At 43.1% G+C, this 22,680-nt stretch overlaps 1 protein-coding gene across 2 annotated transcripts in view; it reads right to left on the bottom strand.

Annotated features, from left to right (window-relative positions):
* CFAP95 (cilia and flagella associated protein 95) overlaps window positions 1–22,295 on the bottom strand; it is a 37,594-nt gene extending 15,299 nt beyond the window's left edge. For both annotated transcript variants that reach the window (XM_068271406.1, XM_068271407.1), the window contains exons 1-4: window positions 22,083–22,295; window positions 14,195–14,306; window positions 6,818–6,939; window positions 3,078–3,146 (exon numbers count right to left, since the gene is read on the bottom strand). In XM_068271406.1, the coding sequence (XP_068127507.1) occupies window positions 3,078–3,146; window positions 6,818–6,939; window positions 14,195–14,306; window positions 22,083–22,198 (419 nt within the window). In that variant the 5' untranslated portion in view covers window positions 22,199–22,295. The remainder of the gene's footprint in view (window positions 1–3,077; window positions 3,147–6,817; window positions 6,940–14,194; window positions 14,307–22,082) is intronic.
* Window positions 22,296–22,680: the final 385 nt, after the last annotated feature.

Genomic DNA, 22,680 nt, shown 5'->3' with positions numbered 1-22,680 from the left:
CCATAGACACTTTGTGGGTTCTGCCACTCAAGAAGGATTGAAACCACTGAAGTACTATGCCATCAATGCCGCAGTATTCCTGTAGCCTGTTTATCAAGATGTCATGGTCAACTGTGTCAAAGGCTGCAGAAAGGTCTAGCAGTATGAGGATCGAGCACTCTCCTCTGTCTCTTGCCATGAGCAGGTGGTTGCATATTTGGATGAGGGCAGTTTCAGTGCTGTGGTGTTTCCTGAAGCCAGACTGGAATGGGTCATAACTGTTATTTTGTAGGATTCTGGCTTCTAGCTGGAGGTATACAGCTTTTTCAATTAGCTTGCCCAGAGAGGGGAGGTTAGAGACAGGTCTGTAGCTGGTCATTGCATCTGGGTCCAGGGAGGGTTTTTTGAGGAGAGGCCTGATGATTGCTTCCTTCAGTAAAGCAGGAAATATCCCTGATTGTAAGGAACAGTTAACAATTTTGAGGAATACCGGTACGAACAGGTCGGGGCAGTTCAACATGAACTGTGTTGGGCCAGGATCCAGGTTACAGGTAGTTAGGCGGACGTGAAGGAGGATGCTTGATGTGACTTCTTCATCAATTTCTTTGAAGTTTGACCAAGGTGTTACGTTGTCTCTGCTAAGTATAAATCCTTGGTTGTTACAATAAAAAATGTCAGTTAAAGAGGAACTCCAGTGAAAATAATGTAGTAAAAAAAGTGCTTAATTTTTACAATAATTATGTATAAATTATTTAGTCATTGTTTGCTCATTGTAAAATCTACTAATTTACATTTAGACATGTATTACATGGTGACATTGTTACTGTGGGCAGGTTATATAGCTGCTCCTAGCTGTTTTGGCTGTTAGAGACAGCTGTAAACAGCTAATGCCTGTCTGTGAACATTGTTACATTGTGTCAGTTTGCCCAGAGTACCGCAGTACTCAGAGCTTCTTGTGGGAGGGGTTTCAGCACAAAATCAGTCATACAGCGCCCCCTGATTGTCTGTTTGTGAAAAGCATCATATTGCTCATGTAAAAGGGGGTATCAGCTACTGATTGGGATAAAGTTCAATTCTAGGTTGGAGTTTCTCTTTAAATATATCATATAGGAGACACACACAGTGATATTTGAGAAGGGAAATTAAGTTTATTGGATTTACAGAAAGTGAGCATTAATTGTTTAAACAAAATTAGGCAGGTGCATAAATGTGGGCACCACAAAAAAAGAAATGAAACCAATATTTAGTAGATCCTTCTTTTGCAGAAATTACAGCCTCTAAACGCTTCCTGTGGGTTCCAATGAGAGTCTGGATTCTGGTTGAAGGTATTTTGGACCATTCCTCTTTACAAAACATCTCTAGTTCATTCAGGTTTGATGGCTTCCGAGCATGGACAGCTCTCTTTAACTCACACCACAGATTTTCCATTATATACAGGTCTGGGGACTGAGATGGCCATTCCAGAACATTGTACTTGTTCCTCTGCATGAATTCCTTAGTGGATTTTGAGCAGTGTTTAGGGTCGTTCTCTTGTTGAAAGATCCAGCCCCTGCAGTTATGAACAGCTCAGAATAATGTCATTATTCCACTAATGGTTTGCTGCAGCTGAGCTGCAGCCAGATAGCCCTGGATTTTCTGCATGCATGTTCTTGCATACAACTGCATGCATTTGTTATGATGGTCTTTCAGCTAGCAAATGGGATTCAGGCCAGCACAGGATTGCAGCTGAGCTGCAGCCAGATAGCCCTGGATTTTCTGCATGCATGTTCTTGCATACAACTGCATGCATTTGTTATAATGGTCTTTCAGCTAGCAAATGGGATTCAGGCCAGCACAGGATTGAGCGATTACCATTCAGCTGTATGGAGATTTGCATGCTTGCATCCATTGGCTGATGCAAGCATAAAAGCCTGCCTCTGCTGTTAGACTGTGGCCCGTCATAGTTTCAGTCTTAGCCTGTCTAGCTGTTACTACTGGGCCCTTGTTCCTGGTTCCGTGTTACCTTGCGTGGATTGCGCTGATTCCTGCGGAGGAGTAGCGAATCCTTCCTAGTCCTGTTCCTGTTACCCTGTATGTTGGTCTGTGTGTGAACGCTTGCTGTCGCTGAGTCAGTGACTGGATAAGCAAGCGGTCATTCTGTTTGTCTCAAGTCCTTGTTTATGTTTAGTCAGATCCGTGCTACATTTGAACTGGCAGGACCCCAGGGATTTTGTACAATAGTTAGTTCTGTTATACTGTTTAATACTCCCTGTGATTATCTGTTTGACCTATTGCCTGTTTATCTTGCTCTGTCTGTCCTGCCTTGTGGATTACGCCATCTCCGGCATAGGAGTGGCGAATCCTCTAGTCCTGCTCTTGTGAGGTACGCCATCGCAGCGGTCGCGATTGGCTGTCTCATTCCAGTCTGTCTTGTATCTGTCTGAATGTTTGCTATTGCAAGAGCACAAGAGCAGCGCAACATTGCACTGCGCTGCCATTGCGTCTTATCAGAGGCCCAGATCTGCAGTTGCTCTGGGCAGCCAGTGTAGCCTCTTCCATAATTCAGCTCTCAGCCTTGTTTTGCTGGCTGGTCAGAAAGTATGACCCCCCAGCATTACACCTATATGATATATTTAACTGACATTTTTTATCGTAACAACCAACGATTTTACAGGAAAATCATGACGATTAACAAGGTTGCCCAAACTTTCGCATCCCACTGTATAGTAGAACACTGATGACAGGAATCACAATATTATTAGTGATGGAACCTCCCTTATCTTTATCGCCATATTACATCCACAAGGCTGAGTAAGTGGATAGTACTTTCCCACATGCTTGTATGAGTGGTTTCCTCCCTTGCAACCGAGCCTTGTGAGTATAATCTCTACACATTCCTTGGTAAGACTATGATAATACATCAGATTGGGCTCAAATTGTTCTTTCCTCCAAAAGTCTTAATCTCCCTCATCTTTTATACATGCATACAATTAGACACCTACAGGAGTTACTTTATTCTCTTAGTTGTGACACGGTTTCATTTAGCTGGGAATAAATGTAAAAGTATAATTAAAATACATTTTAAATATTTAACAATTTTAGCAATTTGTTACACTTACAATTTAGTATGATCTTCACAATGATGTGGTAAAACTGCACCAAAACCTCTTTCTGGACATCCAGTTTGCCTGTGAATTATAAATGAAATTTTAAAAAAAAATTGTGCAAATAAAAATAATTTTCTCCACTACATCTATAGTATATCTATTCTAAAGGTTTCTGCAAACATTACTCCCTTTGTCAGTCTGTGCTGAGAGGATATGTGTATTGGCAATATACCCAATAAGATGTGGCTATACGTAGGCTGTGACCAGACATTTGAGATTCTTGAAATACCTTTAGTGGAGACCGACCCTACCTACCTGAACTAAATACCCACTGCAGCAACAAATTGGGAAGCAAAAATAAACATTTAGAGCTGTTCTGTTCACCAAAAGGTGGACTGTTGCCATAGTTTAAGGCCAGTTTCGCACTGCGGATTGGCAGTCAAAAACAGGCCTTCGGGGATCACCCCATTAGTACGTGGGTAATCCCCGTCTGGCAGCCAGCCAAGCAGGAAGTGACGCTCACTTCCTGTTGGCCAGTCGATGACATGCGCGGAAGTATATTGCTTAAATACGCTTCTGCGCATTCACAATGCGTAAAACTGCGGCGGGTTGTTTAAAACCATGCGCATCGCCATAGACTTACACAACTTTCGGTCTGCCGCACGGTAACGTAGGTATGCGCTCACATTAGATAGAGTACGCCCGGTGCAGAGAACTGCAGGCAATGTGATTTGACCCACATACTTTTATTGCCCTGCGGTAGGCTGTGGTGAAAATGCTGCACTGCCCCGGTGTGAAAGGGCCCTTAAGTTTTATATTCAAGCATCTTTAACTACCTAACGACCGCATCATGCCAATGGGCATGACCGCGGCGGCAGCCCCAGGACCCCCTAATGCCAATTAGCGTCAAGTCCTGGAGCTGCAGTTTGGCAGGGAATGCGTGCGCGCATGTGCGATCGTTCCCTGCCGTTTTGCGGAACGGGTCTCCGTGATCAGCCTGCTAGCCGCGATCGCGGCTAGCAAGCCATTTTCTGCTGAAAGGGGAAATAAATTCCCTTTGTTTACCTCTGTACAACACTGCGATCTCCTGCAGCACTGTACGTCTGTCACTCGGCTGTCCCCCGGATTGGTTGGGAGATGGAGCCCTCTCATAGGCTGATGCCTATAAGAGGCGGGGATAAGTGCCGATCGTCTCCCTATGGCGATTTATACGGCACAGGGGGGAGGTAGTGACAGAGAGGAAGGAGGGAGGGAAAAGCCTCCCCTTTCTAATTAAAAAAAAAGAAAAAAAAAAAAAGATTGCAGCAGCGATCAGATACCTCCGGCAGACACTAAAAAGGAGGTAAAGTTCGTTCGTGTGCTGAGTTTCAGGGCTGTGCAGCACCCTGACCAGGCTGCACAGCCCTGTATTGTAAAAAATAGCCTGGTCTTTAGGGGGGTGTAAGCCTATGGGTGTCAAGTGGTTAATTCATTATCTGTTCTGAGAATTCTGATTGAACCTTTCCTACTGAATGGACCAGATATGCTTTAGTCAGGGATCCCTGAACATTCAACAGGTAGCAGTGTGCAGAGAAATGGGAACCACTGCATACGGCATCTTTACATTTTCCACCAAGGATTCTCATTAGTCTACTGATCTGACCATGGGGTAAATTTAAATATGCTTATGCCGGACTTCCTCCTCAGTATTGCGACATACTGTGATATGCCAATATGGGATTAAGAGGCCCTTTAATCAGGATTTTAAGAAAAACTAAGGGGCTACAATGAAAGGGATGGTTCATCAGAGAGGATTGCAGTATGGAGCATGGAAGCACTGGGAGGAGGGGCCACACTTGCTTGAACTGTGTGTATTTTCCCACGCACAGAGAAACACGCACTGCTGCACTAGCCATTATGGTCAATGACCTGCTCGGAAATCGCACGTTGGGTTCGTGTTTCACATTTTTTTCTGAGAATTTAAAATTAGACAGCATTCTGCTTTGTTCCACACAACACCCACATTCGCAATTACAATGCATTACACCATATTTGAAAAAATTGTGGAAATGTGGAAAATCGTGTGCTGAATAAATGTGCTCACAAACGCAGAACAAGACAAACCCGGGAATCACTCTGAAAAACGCGTTGTCAAGTGTTTTACCTTTCTCCCCTGATGACGCAAGACTGCGAAACCGGTCGGGAAGGTAACAGGCGGCACCATTGTCTATTGATCTACGATTGACCATTACATGCGCGCTAATCTTCCGGGGTTCCCTGTTTATGGGCCCCGTATGTGAGTTATTGTTTTTATATCTACTGCCTTTTAAAAAGATTTTATCTAAATAAACGGGTTACGCTTAGATATTGCCGTTTTTGTTTTCCTATATAAATTCCTGAAACTTTACCTCCATACGGATGTCCACTGGATCTTCATGACGTCTGATGTTCCCTGGACGTTATCTGTGACCTGAGCCATTTTACAACCTTATAATGTGGGTTGTTGGGAGCTGGTAAGCCTTTTCTAGTTTTGATGTTTGGCAGATACCTACCTCTGAGCATTTGATATATTGTGGTGAAGAATTTACCATTCCCTACATATAATGACTTTCTAAACCTGCGCTGACCTTTGATGTATGCCTTACTCCTGAACTTTTGGACATTGTTCTTCTCAGCGGCGGTTCCATTGTCCCTTGGCGCCGATATATTTGCTATTATAAGTGTTTTACCTGTCTAAGAAAAAAATGTTGATAAATTGTTAAAAAATAAATTAATTGAGGGCTCATTCACAATTTAGGCATTTTCGTTCTTTTTTCCCACACAGGCGATTTTAAAAATCGCCTGCCAAACATTTGTGCGATGAAGGTCTATGAGAATGTTCATATCAGCGTGGGTCGTGCGCTGTTCATTCCGTAAAGCGGTGCTTGGACCATTTTTGAGGCAAATTGGCCTCAATGGAAGGTATAGGAGAAGCGCGAAACGATCACAAAATAGATTTGTGTAGCGATTGCATTCGCGTTTTTAAGAATAAATACATTGTATTTATTATTTTCCGGTTCAAAGAGTTCACTTCCTGACTGACGTCAGAAAGTGGAAAAACCGCAATCGCTCAGCAAAACCGCTTAGAAAAGTGTTAAAATAAAAACAAGCACAGGTAATCGCCGGGGATTGGAAAAAAGCCTCAATAAACGCCCAATGCGAACGGCCGCGCGATTGGAACGCAATGTGAACGAGGCCTAATAGTGAGCTAGTAAAGTGGTAGGTGAATATATGACATATGGGCCAATATGCAAATAACTTTTTCTCCTTGGAGATAATTTTCATCTCTTTAAAACAACTTTTCAGCATTTTACAATTGAAAAAGTATCTAAAAGTTTGTGAAAAAGTACTAACAAAATTATTTAGAGTATTTTCTTGCTTGCTGTTGGTTTAAAGGGCATTTTATGGCAAGATGTGAAAATATCACCTAGGAGAAAAAGTGAATTGCATATGGGCCATAGTGCGAGAGAAAGCTCATCAAAAGCAATAAATTGTCAAACAATATGCCTTCTAGAACTAAAGTCAATTTTCAAATTGCAGAGACATAGTAGGTGCTAAACTAGCAACTGAATCAGCTAATCAGATGTGTGCAATGGAGGAACCTCGCATGCAGGGTGACAGCTTGAGAGAAGACGGGGCAAGAGAAGTTTCCTTCAGTACAGAACATACAAGTGAAGGAATGTTGGAAGATAAAAAGGAAGATATCAGTGGTGAAATGGACCTTGAAGCATTACCTCTTGACATCAAGAACACCAATGTTGTCCTCGTTTATCATTTTCTTTGGAATATCTTTGACTTCATAGTCACTTTTTAGCTGATTTTGAGACAACTGTTGCTGTGTTACAGTGCGCCAATCCTAAATGCATACAATAAAAAGTGAGCTGAATGAAAATGATCAGTCATAGTGTGATATGTCATACCATACCATATTGTAATGATCGGTGTCAGCACGAAGAGAGAATCTGATTATTGGTGATCTGCAGTATCACCAAGAATGCAGATATATACCTGATTATGGATGATCTGCAGAATCACCAATAATACAGATATAGTGCTAACCTCTGGACACCTGTATGTAATCGTGAGTGTTTGGTGTAACAGTATGACTTTGAGTAACGCACCTGCTGAGCAGGTGATCTTAGGCAGTATGGGCAATACTGCTCTTAGAGAGTACAGAAACCTCCCAGCAGCCTGAGACTCTCCAAGGGGTGGAGTCAGGCTGAAGGTAGGAAGGACCAGAGAGTGAGTGACACCTGAAGGTGGATGTCACTGACAGATCTGGAGACTATCTCTTAAGGGGAGAGATCGCTCTCGAGGTCGGGCAAGCCAGGTCGGCAACACACGGACAGACAAAGTACAAAGACAGAAAGCTGATTCGGTATCCAAGACAGGCAGGGTTTGGCAACGGAATATCAGATATGCGTGGTACCGAATCAAAGAGCAGAGGAATAGTCAGGAAAGCAATAGGTCATAACAAATATCAAACAATGCCTTTCCAATATCAAACAGTTTCTTGCCCTGTATTTGGCTCCATCCATCTTCCCATCAACTCTGACCAGCTTCCCTGTCCCTGCTGAAGAGAAGCACCCCCAGAGAATGATGCTGCCACCACCATATTTGACAGTGGGGGTGGTGTGTTCAGAGTGATGTGCAGTGTTAGTTTTTCACCACAGATAGTGTTTTGCATTTTGGCCAAAAAGTTCTATTTTGGTCTTATCTGACCAGAGCACCTTCTTCCACATGCTTGCTGTTTCCCCCACATGGCTTGTGGCAAACTGCAAATGGGACTTCTTATGCTTTTCTATTAACAATGGCTTTCTTCTTGCCACTCTTCCATACAGAAAATTGCGCAAAAGGTGGATCAGCGCGACACCAGGCCGCCTCCGAATGGCCTCCATCAGAGATGCGCTGAGCCCCCCCAGGAACTACAAACGCACCTTGAACCTAAACAGAAGCTCTGCATATACACCAAAAGCATGGCTGTTAAGTGGGAGCAGCTGACCAAAAACGAATTACATTAGTACATAGCAAGGAAATGAGCAGCGCTACTTAAAAACAGACTAGTGCCTACCTGCAAAAGAGTGCAAGCCCCACTTGTGGGGTGGAATACACACCTAGCATACACATGACCTGTCTACCACTAGAGAAGGATGTTGGTTTCCATTAACAGCTTGCATGCAACCTATTAAGTACTCGTCCCTCCCACTGCGAAGAAGTCAATCCTCCATGGGAGGGGCCTAACACTAACTAAATCCTAACCTATGTATATGCATAGCCTGGGTGCGGCTAATCAAATAAAATTGAAAATTGCGCAAAAGGTTAGCATTTAGTTAGTGTTAGGACCCTCCCATGGAGGATTGACTTCTTCGCAGTGGGAGGGACGAGTACTTAATAGGTTGCATGCAAGCTGTTAATGGAAACCAACATCCTCCTCTAGTGGTAGACAGGTCATGTGTATGCTCGGTGTGTATTCGACCCCACAAGTGGGGCTTGCACTCTTTTGCAGGTAGGCACTAGTCTGTTTTTAAGTAGCGCTGCTCATTTCCTTGCTATGTACTCTTCCATACAGGCCAACCTTGTGCAGTGCACGACTAATAGTTGTCCTATAGACAAATTTCCCCACCTGAACTGAAGATCTCTGCAGCTCGTCTAGAGTCACCATGGGCCTTTTGACTGCATTTCTGATCAGCGCTCTCCTTGTTCGGCCTGTGAGTTTAGGTGGACGGCCTTGTCTTGGTAGGTTTCCTGTTGTGCCATACTCCTTCCATTTCTGAATGATCGCTTGAACAGTGCTCCTTGGGATCTTCAAGGCTTTGGAAATCTTTTTGTAGCCTAAGTCTGCTTTAAATATCTTAATAACTTTATCCTTGACCTGTCTGGTGTGTTCTTTGGACTTCATGGTGTTGTTGCTCCCAATAATCTCTTAGACAACCTCTGAGGTCGTCACAGAGCAGCTGTATTTGTACTGACATTAGATTACGCACAGGTGCACTCTATTTAGTCATTAGCACTCATCCGGCAATGTCTACTGCCAACTGACTGCACTCAGACCAAAGGGGGCTGAATGATTACGCACACCCTACTTTGCAGTTATTTATTTGTAAAAAAATGTTTGGAAACATGTATGATTTTTGTTCCACTTCTCACGTCTACACCACTTTGTATTGGTCTTTCACGTGGAATTCCAATAAAATTGATCCATGTTTGTGGCAGTAATGTGACAAAATGTGGAAAACTTCAAGGGGGCTGAATAATTTTGCAAGCCACTGTATATATAGATTTCTAAACCTGATGAACCAAGTGGGCTGGAATTGCTCAGGGGTCGGAGCCCCATACTGTTGGGAAAAAAATGGTGGAAATGTACATATGTGAAACAAATAGACGGATGTATAAAAATAAGTACAGGAAAAATTGGAGTAAAATCTGTACAACAATTGAGCAGTTTCCCACAAAGACCAGTAGGAATTTCTGATACTGGCATCTACATCCTTTTTTCTAGTTTTTCCTTGCAGTTGTTTCTATAATTTTGCCCAGATGCTATTTAGGTATTCAGAACATGGCAGAGTTCACAAAGACACTTTAGATTTTAATACCGTAGCTTCTCTAAACATTATGTGTTTATAGTAAAAAAAAATACAAGATGTATCTAGAGATAAATAGCAATGAAAACAATAAAAGCTGCAGGAGATACCTGAGATATGAGCGATGACTGTACAACTTGTTTTCTTTGGATTGCTTCTCTTAGTTCTATCAGACTGCCTCAAATATTGGATGATTCAAGCACTCCCTGAAAATACACCTCTTCAGCAAATCCCATGATATTCTGTAAACATTTGTTACCTTAGTCTCTCTCATTTTCTCTACCATCCCTTTCCCTATTCCTTACACAGGTTTACTCTTTACACTCTACTGAGTAGCTGCTTCCAAGTTCAGCTTTACTAACGTTCTATTAAACAGTACAACTTTGGGTCAAAGATTGACTCCAGAGAGTAAAATGCACAAATAAATTAGAGTATTGGAAGTGCCTTGTCTGCCAAAATCTGTTGAAATTCTATCAAAAGACTATTGTGATTTACTAACATGTGGGCACCTTTGCTTTAGACAATCCAACAAAATATGAACTTCAGCATATACTATTCTGATATTCTTGTGTACATGAACAACACACTGTGAACAAAGTTCCTGTACCAGCACTGCGTAATATGTTGGAGCTTTATAAATACAATAAATAATAATAATAATAGTACCAGCCTACTGACAGGCTAATATCCACCTACAGTATTATAATGCTAACTAAAGAGTACAGTTTGTGAACAAACTTCCGGTGGCTTGAAAAAGCCGGCTACACAACCCAGGTACTGCGTATACAAGTCTGGGAGTCCAGTCATGAAAAATATGAAATGTGCAGCAGTTTAAATGTGCTCACGGAAATCAGTGATAGCTGTTAGCTGTTGGTGGCTCCACCCACTTTTCCTAACCTAGAACTGCAGTCATCTACTGACCAAGTGACAATGGCAGCAGTTTTCATTTCCAAATTGGAAGTCACTAGGTGAAAAGTCACCTGATTCAATAGTTGCTCACTAATGTTCAAGGTTTGAAAAAGTGGATGTATCCGCTGACAAAGTTTGGGGAAGTGCTTTAAAAACTATTTCCAGGGTAAAATAGAGTGCCTGCAACACCATTAAACCCCTTGTAAACTCAGAGAAGCACTACGGATACCTTCACATCCACACACTGAGCAACAGTATCACTAATCCCTCCTTCTCCAATCATCCCATCCAACATCACCACCACTGCCCTTCCCCTCCAACACCCCCAGCAACACTAACCTCATCATATCAAACAAATGCCCCAAAATGTTGAGTAGTTTGAATTAAATGTACAATAAAAAGTGACTATACAATTTCTTTAGATGGTTTACTATAGTCTTGAATAAAATTACAAAAAAAACAAAAAAAAAAAAGCAAACAAACTTCAATAAAATCATATTTTTTATGTTTGTGTCAAAAAAATGACTGACGTGCCTAAAAAGGTCTGAAAGGTCAAATAGCTGTTGTGCGACCAGCCTCCTTCCCCTCCACTATGAAATCAGTCCACTTTTGTTGTCTCCATAAAGTAAGCCTTGGTTAGTTATTGTCCAATTTACATATACCTTCCCTAATACCGTAATTCTCTACAGAAAGACAAAGCTTTACAACTATGCAATAATCCCAGCTAGGGATGGTCAAGATGGAAATAATTTGAAGTTGATTCAGGATTATGCAAATTCTGCATAACACTGTACAACACTGCATAATATACTGGCACTTTATAAAGAAAGGTATTTATTATTAATAATTACATACATCCTTTATATTGCAATCATAGGCTATGTGTGAATGTTACTAAATTTTCTAAATAAAATACAATTTGCACACTATATAGAAGTTTCCTGGACAAGCATTTCTGAAATAACTACAAGAGTAGCAGAATGACAGCAAGAAGTGTTAGTACTCCCCCTAGTGTAAATGTGAAGTAATGAAAAACAAAATTTATTATACAGTAGTGTAGGAATTATGACTTTCATCCACTGGTAATCATAAAATATAAAGAAGGACACGCCACACTATAATTTTTTAATCAATTTCAAGTTCATTTCCATACAAGCAATACATAAGACAAGAATAAATAAAAAATAAAAACCCTCAGTTGATTAGTTTTGATCGACTGATCAAAAAAAAAAAAGTTGACTAAGAAAAATAAATATTTTTAATAAACTGGGCAGGCAAAGAACAGCAGAGGGACTGATGGTCACATGCTTTTCTAACCACAAAGCAATACTTTGCTGGGAAAAAAAAAAGCTAGTGGAGGCAGTGGTGCAACTGATTCTCAATGAGATTTCTGCAGATTTTCATGCATGTGCCTGTGAGTATGTCCCTGCCAAGGGCATAAATCCTTGGCATTTTTTGTGCACACGACAAAATATATGTAACCGGAAACAACATGGACAGATGAGCATGACAAGGAATTTGTTACATCTGCAACTGCTATTGGGATGTGTGTAACGCACAATTAGCAATAATGCTTTGCCCTTGGCTCCACTGACGCGCACTGACTGGTGGCAGCGTGAAGAGACCTAGAGCCCGTTTTTTAAACGGGCTTAGGTCAACTAGTCCTATATGATAAAACCGTCATCATGTCTTTGTGTCCGTGTGTTCTTCTACTGCGCATGTGCGCAGCACGGACCGCCTAGGAGAGGAGCAGGACGTTTCAGGGGGCCGGCCGGGAAGCACATGCATGTGGAGATGACTAGAGCCCTATTTTAAACGGACTAAGGCCACTAGTTTCATTATATTACATTAAGTAGGTGGTGCTCCCCAAATGCTAGTAGTCTGGTATATGATAGTGCTGGTTTTCAGTACAAGTGATTGCTGCAGCTCTGTATGTTTACCTTCAGGTAGCCCCAGGTAGCACAGGAAACAGGAACTGACAGAAGACAAGTATGTGCCAAAGCTGTGCTACAACTTACTCCTGCCTCTTTCACTTTGTCCTTTGTAATAACTTAGTGCCAGCTATTACATGCCTGGGGAGGTGCATGAACTGTTTCACCTGCATACATCCTGGCTGATTGTCAGCAATAAGATTTACGCTGCACTTCTTATATGCATGATTATTAATAATTACAGTGGAAATCCAGTCACAGAAATGAAACATTTCATTAGCTTAAATACAACCTGACATTATTAGACCCCGATTGCGTTAGATCCTGTTCTTCACAAATCATTTTTATATATACTAAGCCCTAAACAGGCCAACCTTGATTCCTGCAGAAATATTTTCTGAACAGAGGATTGCCCTCCATACTCACCTTTGAGTGCATCTTCTGAGTGTTATCTTCTGTTATGCTAATTACCCTCTGTATGGCAACAATCAATTTGTAGGTGGGAGGAATTTCTCTAGTATTATCTCAGGATCAAAATAAGATACTCACCTGAAGAGAGGGAAGCCTCAGGATCCCATTGAGGCTTCCCTCTGTGGTCTGATGTCCTCCATCGCTGAGTGCGGCCCCACTCCACATTGGAGTTGCACAGCTCCTCCTCTTGCAGCGTGGTCACACAGTAGACACACGAGCACAGCGGCGCATGCGCAGCAGCACAGAGTCCGCGGCTCCTGCTTAATGCGCAGGCAGACTCGGGCTACGCTGCAAGAAGAGGAGCTGCGTGGCCACGATATGTGACATTGCTTTACAGCTAATATTCTGGGGGCCAGGCTCAGCGACGTGGGAACATCAGAATAGGGAGCGAAGATTCAATAGGATCCGGAGGCTTACCTCTCTTTAGGTAAGTATCTCAATTTGTACCTGAGCTTCAGCTCAGGTACACACCTTCAATTTTGAATAGCCAATCACTGATCACTTTACCACCTCCATGTAGTATGAGAGTTTACCTACACAATTTGTTCAAACTATTCAAAATCTGTTGATCCTCATAGCACATGGAAGTGGTAAAATTGGCCAATAAAAATTGTAGGTGTGTACCAAGCTTTAGGCCTCTTTTCCATGGGCAGTTGAATTGTGTGCTCAGACAGCAGTGTGCAATAACCAGGCAGCATTGAGCAGTTGTAATAGTCTGAGAGGCATTTCACTGCCTATCAACAGTCCGTGGAAAAGAAGCCTTAGAGTGTAGGAATGGTTATTAAGATGTAAAAAGTTGGTGCACAATCATGCAAATATATGCAGCTTGAAAACTGACAAATCCCACCTTAGCATCATTCGAGTTCGGTTCGTTTTCAAGGTGCATGCATTGGCATACAAAATTTACTTAATTCATCATTATTGGCATCTCATTGACCATCCCTGTTGGAAAGAGATGAAGATCTTCTGGACAGCAGCTCTGCTGAGTTGATTGTGCTCAACAAACTTTATACATGTTCCAATTGTTTTTACATGCTCTACTTGCACCATAGATAAAACAATACACATTTTAGTAACGATCAATAACAAGAGTCAAAATATATTTCCTGCATGTATTTTGACATGAATAGACCTTGGTTAAAATACAGTTTCTGAATGTGAGGGTAGGAGTTGCTTTATGTAGTATTTTTAAAAGCCAGGCTACCCAGGAGCTACTAACCTCAGTATAGGAATCTCCAAATCTTTTGTAGGAAGAATGACATAAATTCTTTTTGCCAAGGGGAGCCTCACAGACATCATAGTCTTTAGGTTCAGCTTCACGGTTTTGATGCCTAATTAAAGAAAAAAGTTGACAAAGACGAAAGTTTGAGTTTGCTTAAAATTGTTAAGTTCTGGGTCACCATGACCTGTCTGGGCAATGTTAAAAGAATATAAATGAATGGCATTTCAAAAAGATGTAATGTCACAGTTAGTTGCATGTATTAGTTGGTTTATACCGCTTATAGTTGTTCAGACATTCCAAGAATATAAAGAGATTCACAGTAAGTTTGGTTAGGTTATGAAGTCAACAGTCTGAAATGACAGAATTTAAAGTTTCCACTGCACACAGCGTTAGCGTTGCGAGGGTCGCATCGCAATGCAATATCGCAATGCAATGCCAAAAACAGCTGTCGTGGATTTCTGCATTAATATGCAGTAATCCCTGTCTGGCAGCAGGCCAAGCAGGAAGTGAGGCTCTCTAGCGCTCACTTCCTGTGGCCAAAAAGATGAATTGTGTGGAAGTGTATTGAAAAAGTACACTTCCACACATGCACGCCGCAACGCTACTGCACAGATTTGTAAAAAAAATATATGCTTTGCTACAGACGTATAGGACTTCTGGTCAGCTGCAAGTCGCTGCACAAGTTGACCAGTAACGTAGGTATGCAATATAGCGCTCCTACCTTGTTTTTAACGTGCGCTGCTGCAGCAGCTCTCTTTTGTGAATCAAACCCTTTGGCCTCCATTCATAAAAAGCAGTGTGATAAAAAAAAAAATTGTCGGGAAAATACCGCACTCAGTATTTTCCCGGTCTGTGTGCTAATTCATAAAGATTTCCCCAGCTGCTGTTTAAGGTCGATAAATTACCGCAGCCCATTGAGCGGTAGAGTAGAGCAGTGTGGCGATATCTCTCTTTTGCCCTGCACACATGACTCACACAGATGACTCGGACAGATAACTCACACAGACTTTCCCTGCCTGCACAGATGACTCGCACAGATGACTCCCACAGACTTTCCCTGCCTGCACAGATGACTCGCACAGACGACTCACACAGACTTTCCCTGCCTGCACAGATGACTCACACAGACTTTCCCTGCCTGCAGAGATGACTCGCAGATGACTCACACAGACTTTCCCTGCCTGCACAGATGACTCACACAGACTTTGGCTCCCTGCACTTTGCATTGTTAACACCTCACCAGAGGTGTCGGTAACTTGGTAAGACCTCACCAGAGGTGTCGGTAACTATCGTCAGGCTTACCGCTTGTTGAAGGCTTTATGAATTGACATTTCCTGACAATTTACTGACATGTGTTGGAGGTAACTACAGCCAAGTTGGTAATTTATCTCCCTGGTCGGTAATGTCAGCTTTGTAACAGAACACAAAGGCCTTTATGAATTGAGGCCTTTGTGTTCTGTTACCGCAGCAGACAGCAATTTTTAAATGAACATTTGTGAATGGATTCTATAGATAACAAATGAACCATCAACATGTCAGTTTGTCCGTTGTAGAAAACGATTCGTTATCATACCAAGTGTTAATCTAGCTAGCCTGAGTCTACTGTGATTTTTGGGGCTTAGGGCTGGTGCACACCAAGAGCTTTTCTGAGCGTTTTTAAAAACGTTAGCGCTTTGTAAGCGCTTGGCTAATGTATTTGAATGGGATAGATCAAACCAGAGCGATGTGATTATATTTCCCAAACTCAAACGCGGGTCCTGTTGCATTTCTGCTGATTTCTGAGGCGATTCAGCCTCAATGTTAAGTATAGGAAAGTGGTTACAGTTACAGCTCTACTGTAGCAAAAAAAGTGTCTGTATCGTGTTAGCCAAACAAATTATATAGGTAGAAAAAACAACGTTTTGTAAAAAATAATACCTTTTAATGGCTAGAGTTAAATTATTTAAGCTTTCTGGGATCTAGTCCCCTTCTTCAGGCATATTTTCAGATGTTAGCTTAAAGAGAACCTGAACTGAAAATAAAAAGTCAAAATAACAATACACAGGTCATACTTACCTCCCGTGTAGTCTGCTCATCAATCTCTTTCTCCTCTGCTGCATTCTGTTTGTACACTGTGATCAATGGAATTTTCTGTCCTCCATTTTTGAAAAATGGCCATTACCCCATAATAGCCTCCTAGTCAGCACACTGTTAAACTGTAATATCACCCACTTGAGCCATAGGGAAACATGGACATTACCTTGCACATTCAGTTGTAACTGACAGCTGCTGATATATAACTGACAGCAACTGGTATATTTCAGTTCTAACAAAATATTGTCAGAACTGGAAGGGATGGAGAAGAAGAAAATGGTGAGCTTCTGAGAGGAACTGATGGTGAGGTTAGTATGTAATATTCATTTACAGCTACATCATGTGTTTATTTTAAATAATTTTACTCGCTTCAGGTTCCCTTTAAAGAGAAACCGTGACCAAGAATTGAACTTCATCCCAATCAGTAGCTGATACTCCATTTTACATGAGAAATCTATTTATTTTCACAAATGGATCATCAGGGGGCTCTGTATGGTTGATATTGCGGTTAAGCCCCTCCCACAGGAGACTGTAAGGACCATTTTCCTGGCAGTTTCCTGTCTGTGAACCTCATTGCATTGTGGGAAATAGCTGTTTACAGCGGTCTCCAACTCCTAAAACAGCAAGCAGCAGCTACATTACTTGCCAGCAGTAAAAATGTCACCATGTGATGAATGTCAGAATGTAAATCAAGGAGAGGAAAGCTTTTTACAATGGGCAAACACTGACTAAATCATTTATACATAATTATTGTAAAAATGAAGCACTTTTTTATTACATAATTTTCACTGGAGTTCCTCTTTAAAGGGGCACTACAGCGAAAAACTGTAATATTTAAAATATGTGCAAACATACACAAATAATACATTTTTTCCAGAGTAAAATGAGCCATACGTTTCTTTTCTATGTTGCTGTCACTTACAGTAGGTAGTAGAAATCTGACAGAAGTGACAGGTTTTGGACTAGTCCATCTCTTTATAGTGGATTCTCAGGGATATATTTATTTTCAAAAGCAGTTAGTGAATGGCAGTTGCTCTGTCCAACTGCCAAAAATACTGTGTAGCAAGCAGGGAGGCTGGCCAGCATCATTGTTTAAATCCTTTTTAGGGAATATCTTTATAAAGTATAAAAGCCCTGCAGAGAATCCCCTATGAAGAGATGGAATAGTCCAAAACCTGTCACTTCTGTCAGATTTCTACTGCATACTGTAAGTGACAGCATTATAGGAGAAAAGTAATTTATGGCTCATTTTACTCTGGAAAAAATTTACTTATTTGTATAGGTTTGCACATATTTTAAATTTTAAAGCGGAACTGCAGAGCCAAAATAAATACATTGTTTCACTTACCTGGGGCTTCCCCAAGCCCCCAACAGCCGTCCTGTCCTGCGCTGAGTCTCCACGTGTCTCCGTTCCCCTGCCGCCAGCTAGTTTCGGTTTCGCCGCCGGGCTACTGCGCCTGCCCCGCTCTGGCCACACGTATCCTTTCTTCGCGTTCCCCGCTATTGCAGAGGGGAAAGGATACGCTTGGCTGGGCTGCGCTGGCCTCGACTTACAAGTCGAGGTACGGACTGGAGCGGCGGGTGGGGGTGGGGGTATCGGGAGGACGCAGACTCGTGGAGACTCGGCGCGAGACAGGGCAGCTGCTGGTGGCTTGGGGAAGCCCCAGGTAAGTGAAACAATGTATTTATTTCGAATCTGCAGTTCCGCTTTAAGTAAAGCATTGATGCAGGTAAATAGTAAACACGTAGATGGCAGTTGTGCTGGTTACTGTTTATCCGTTAGGTGTCAGGTGATCAGCTGGCTGGAGCCAGTGAGTTTGTGCAAGCATACATGAAATCCAGCGGGTTTCTGAAGATCATGAAGCCAAGTCAATTATGTTGAATAAGGTGTCATGAATCCTGTTTCACAATTTAAACCTTCTGTTAATGTCTTGAACATTTTCATAAATGTTTACTCAGAAATTTTTCTTGATTGTTCATTTTTGAAGTTACCCTAGTTAGCTCTACAGTAACAAAATATAAAAACCGCTATACAAAAACGCTCCAAAAATCGCTAGGCATGTTTATAAAATCGCCTTGCACATGCCTAGATTCGCTCTGAAAAATCACTTCAAAAAGCGCTTAGCGTTTGCTTTTACGCTAATGCTTTTTGGTGTGCAGTGGCTCTTAACCTCCTGAGCGGTATGGTATGCCTGACACTGTGTCGTGCATGCCGCTTCAGAGGTTTTGTTGGCCTCAGGTGTCCCCCAGAGTGAATCTAATAGGTTTAATGGCTGTATTACAAGTTTAATTAAATAGAGCAGTAATGGTGCCTTGTATATTGGTTAATGTCCCCGTATGATATAGGGTGGGGCCAACCCAAAGTGGTGGCCTCATGACCTTTCTTTGCTAAAAAGCTATATATGTATTACAAGTTTGCTAGCACTAGGCTAGCTTTTTTAGGTCCCCGGCACCCACGGATCACCCCCAATCCCTCCGATAGAGCCGCAATATACATTACCCAGCCTGGCTCCAGTGATCACGCAGCCTCCCCACACAGCTCCGGTCTCTCTACGGGGATGATCCGGTCTGCGCATGACCTCATGATGTCATGTACGATGCTCCCCATAGTGAATAACGGAGCTATGCGTGGAAGGCTGCGTGATCGGTGGAGTCAGGCTAGGTAATGTATATAGTGGCTCTATAGGGGGATCAGGGGGTGATCTGGGGTTGCTGGCGGCCTAAAAAAGCTAGCCTAGTGCTAGCTAACTTGTAATAAAGCCAGTAAACCTATTAGATTCAGTCTGGGGGGCTCAGGCTAGCAAAACCTCCTGAGCGGCGTAACACTCAGGAGGTTAAAGCATACCTGTAGGAGGAAAATAATTTACAACGTTGGACACTTTCCTCAGTAGCAGAAAGCTTTTGTATAGTGCAGAGGCTTCCCGGATCCCCCTGCAGCCCACCATTCCAGCACAGGTCCCCCATATACCTATTCCACAACAGTTTTTAAAATAGGTTTCTTGTGACCGTGCTCTCACTGTGGACGATCACATTTCCTCTGTGTGGACACATGCCCAGTAGAACAAAGTGCTATTTTTGTGTGAAGTTGGCAGTATTGGGCACTACAGCTGACATGGATGCAGAGGGTGGACGCAGATAACCTGGGTCTTTATTAGTTAAAGTGAATGTTTACCAACTTAAAAATAAAAAAGTCAGATACTCATCTAAGGAGAGGGAAGGCTCGGTCCTAATGAGCCTTCCCTCTCCTCTCCTGGTGCCCGGTCCCGCGCAGGATCCCCCGTAGCAGTATTCGACCAGTGCGGTCAAATACTGCCACTTCCGCAGCCGAAGGGAGCTTTCGGAAGCCTTCGGGAGCACTCGGACTCCCGAAGACGGGCCGCTCCATACTACACATGCGCGAGCGCCCTCTATGACACACTCGCGCGTGCGTAGTATGGAGCGGCGCGTCTTCGGAAGCCCGAGTGCTCCCGAAGACCTCCGAAGTCCCTGCGGCGGCGGAAAGTCCCTGCGGCGACGGACGCGAACGGGGGAGCCAGTGCAGCACCGAGAGCACCGGGAGAGGAGAGGGAAGGCTCATTAGGACCGAGCCTTCCCTCTCCTTAGGTGAGTATCTGACTTTTTTATTTTTAAATTGGTAACCACTGGCTTTAAGATTCAGTACAGAGATGGCTGCACAATTAAACCTGAATTAGGGCTGGTGGACACTAAGAGTGCTTCTGAGCGCTTTTAAAAATGCCAGCGCCTTGAAGAGCACTTGGCTAATGTATTTGAATGGGATGGAGTACACCAGAGCGATGTGATTTTCTCCCAAACGCAAAAGCGGATCCTGTAGCATTTCAGCTGATGTTAAGTATAGGAAAGTGGAAAATCGTTCTGAAAAGCGCTAGATCAGAGCGATTTTTCAAGCATTTTTGTTACAGAAGCTGTTCAGTGCTGTTCCTTTACAGCTGTACTGTAACAAAAAATAAAAAATGCTACACAAAAACTCTCCAAAAATCACTAAGCATGATTAGAAAATTGCTAGACACATGCCTAGAAAAAAACCACTTCAAAAACCGCTGAGCATTTGCGATTACGCTAGTGGTTTTTGGTGTGCACTGGCCCTCAAACCTATCTTGGTTCACATATAAAAAAGGTGTCTAGTCCTGTGCTGTCAGCTTTTGACATCAGATTTGTATGTGTTTCTATGGATGTGTTCACACATAAGGCTCAGTTCCCACTACACTTCCGCATCACGTGCAGCCACCGGGAGTGGACAGTTAGGTGTCCGCTCTGGTGGTCCACAGTGATGCGGCTAGAGCCCGGGGCAGATGCACTCCCCCATAGTCTATATGGGGGAATGCATCCACCCACCCGGTATTATCGGGCACTGCACAGAAGTGTGGTCCGCTTACTGCATGGAGTAGGGTTAGAGTAGGGTACACATACTGCACACATGTATCTAGCAGTAGTGTAGGGTTACTAGGGTGACTAGCACCAATCAGAGTAGGCTAGCTTAGTGTAGTATAGGACCCGCCCTAAAACAGTCTACCATAACGTGGTGGGTGGGCTTACAATCCTACTGCCCAAAAGGTTTTACTTTTCACCGGTTATATTAACTGAAGCGGAAAAAAATATATATAAATAATTGGTTGTGTAATAATGATAATTTCTAGAACATTAGCAGTAAAGAAAATATTATATTTTTATTTTCAGTTATATAGTGTTTTTTTTTTATTTTTATAACATTGCATCATTCTCTAATTCGGGTCACGTGACTACCACACTTCCTTCTTCAGCCCGGGAGGAAGCAGTGGTAGCAGGGGCGTAACTAAGACCCACCAGGCCTCCCTGCAGAAATTTAGAAATTTTGAGCTGGCCCCCTGCTTCCCCCCCCCCCCCCCCGCTCAGGGCCGTTTTGGGGGGCTCGAGGGGTCGCAGCATGAGGGGAAAGCTATGGCCACACTCGGCGGGGAGGGGGGACGCCCCCCCCCCTCCCTCACCTTGGGCTCTCCCCTCTGCGCTCCCCTCCAGCTTCAATAACCATGTGTGCAGCGGCAGCTACATACCTTCCGTGCGCTCCAGCACGGACACTTCTCTCTCTAGTGTCTGACGCGACTTCCTGTTTATACAGGAAGTCACATCAGAGGCTAGAGAGAGAAGCGTCCACGCTGGAGTGCACGGGCGGTATGTCTGTCTGCCTGTCTGCCGCTGCCTACGTATGGTTATTGAAGCTGGAGGGGAGAGCCCGAGGTGAGGGAGGGGACCGTCCCCCCTCCCCCCGAGTGTGGCCATAGCTTTCCCCTCATGCTGCGATCCTTCCAGCCCTCTTAAAAGTCCCTGATCGGGCCCCACTGGGGGCCAGGGGCCCCCGAGGGCGCTTGGGCTGCAGCCCCTATTGTTACGCCCATGATTGGTAGTCACGTGACTGCGAATTGGAACACAGCGTGGGACGTACCGTGGGACAGATTAAAGAAAACTGCAGCCTGGGTAAGTTAACCCCCACTCAGCTGCATTAATTATCTGGGAGAATTCTGAACGAAACGCATTCGGAATTCATCCGGAGCTCATCTCTGATTACATGTCCCGGCTCGGTGATATAATCATATTAATTTGACAGCAAGAATTTTCCTTGAACATCCAACCATTCACTGATTTTATGGCTAACTTGATAGGCACAGACATAGAAAGGCAAATTAACAAACAAGTTAAAAAACAGGCAGACAGATGCACAGCTAAGCTAGCTAGAAAAAAATGATGTCCCATTTATTACATGATGTAAGCTACCTGCTAGTTGCTAGCACGTAGGCGTGTAACTTTGCATCTCTCTTACCAGCCTGACACCATGGTTCTCTTGTTGAAGTTCATGTGGTTTGACCGCAGATATAAGGAGCCTTTCCTTTCCAGCTCATCACCTGCGTACGAGCTGTCCATTACATATACCGCCATCAGTAACTAGTTCTGTCTGCAAGCAGACCACAACTTGTCAGACTCAGCAGGTCACCATACACCAACGTCTCTCCGGTCACCAGGGCTGGCACAGCGCGCTACCGCTCATGTACATGTAGTGCTCATCCGCACTGCTCTCTCAGATATAGTACCATATGCACGTCATTTTAGCTATTGCTAATAATAAAAAACACACACAAAAGCATAGACAACCATTGATGTAAGCTTTTAGGATTTTTTTAGTTTGCTTATTTATTGTTTGTTTGTTTTTTTTACAACAAATTAAAGTTATAATTGAAGCTTTTCAGTATCCATGGTAACATAGACGCCAGTCGTCATATTACTTCGGGATCACTCCGCGCTCTCAGTATTCTGTGTAGGAATTAGGAGGAAAGACAAGGAGGGAGAGTGGAGGCAGAATTTCTTTCCTCGCGCTTATTTAATTACACATCACGGGCAGCAGCATTCATTGTTATCGATTA

The sequence above is a fragment of the Hyperolius riggenbachi genome, chromosome 1 (genome assembly GCF_040937935.1).
Source record: "Hyperolius riggenbachi isolate aHypRig1 chromosome 1, aHypRig1.pri, whole genome shotgun sequence".
NCBI lineage: Eukaryota > Metazoa > Chordata > Amphibia > Anura > Hyperoliidae > Hyperolius > Hyperolius riggenbachi.
The sequence above is the reverse complement of the archived record's forward strand: the minus strand, read 5'-3'. Positions and strand labels throughout refer to the sequence as shown.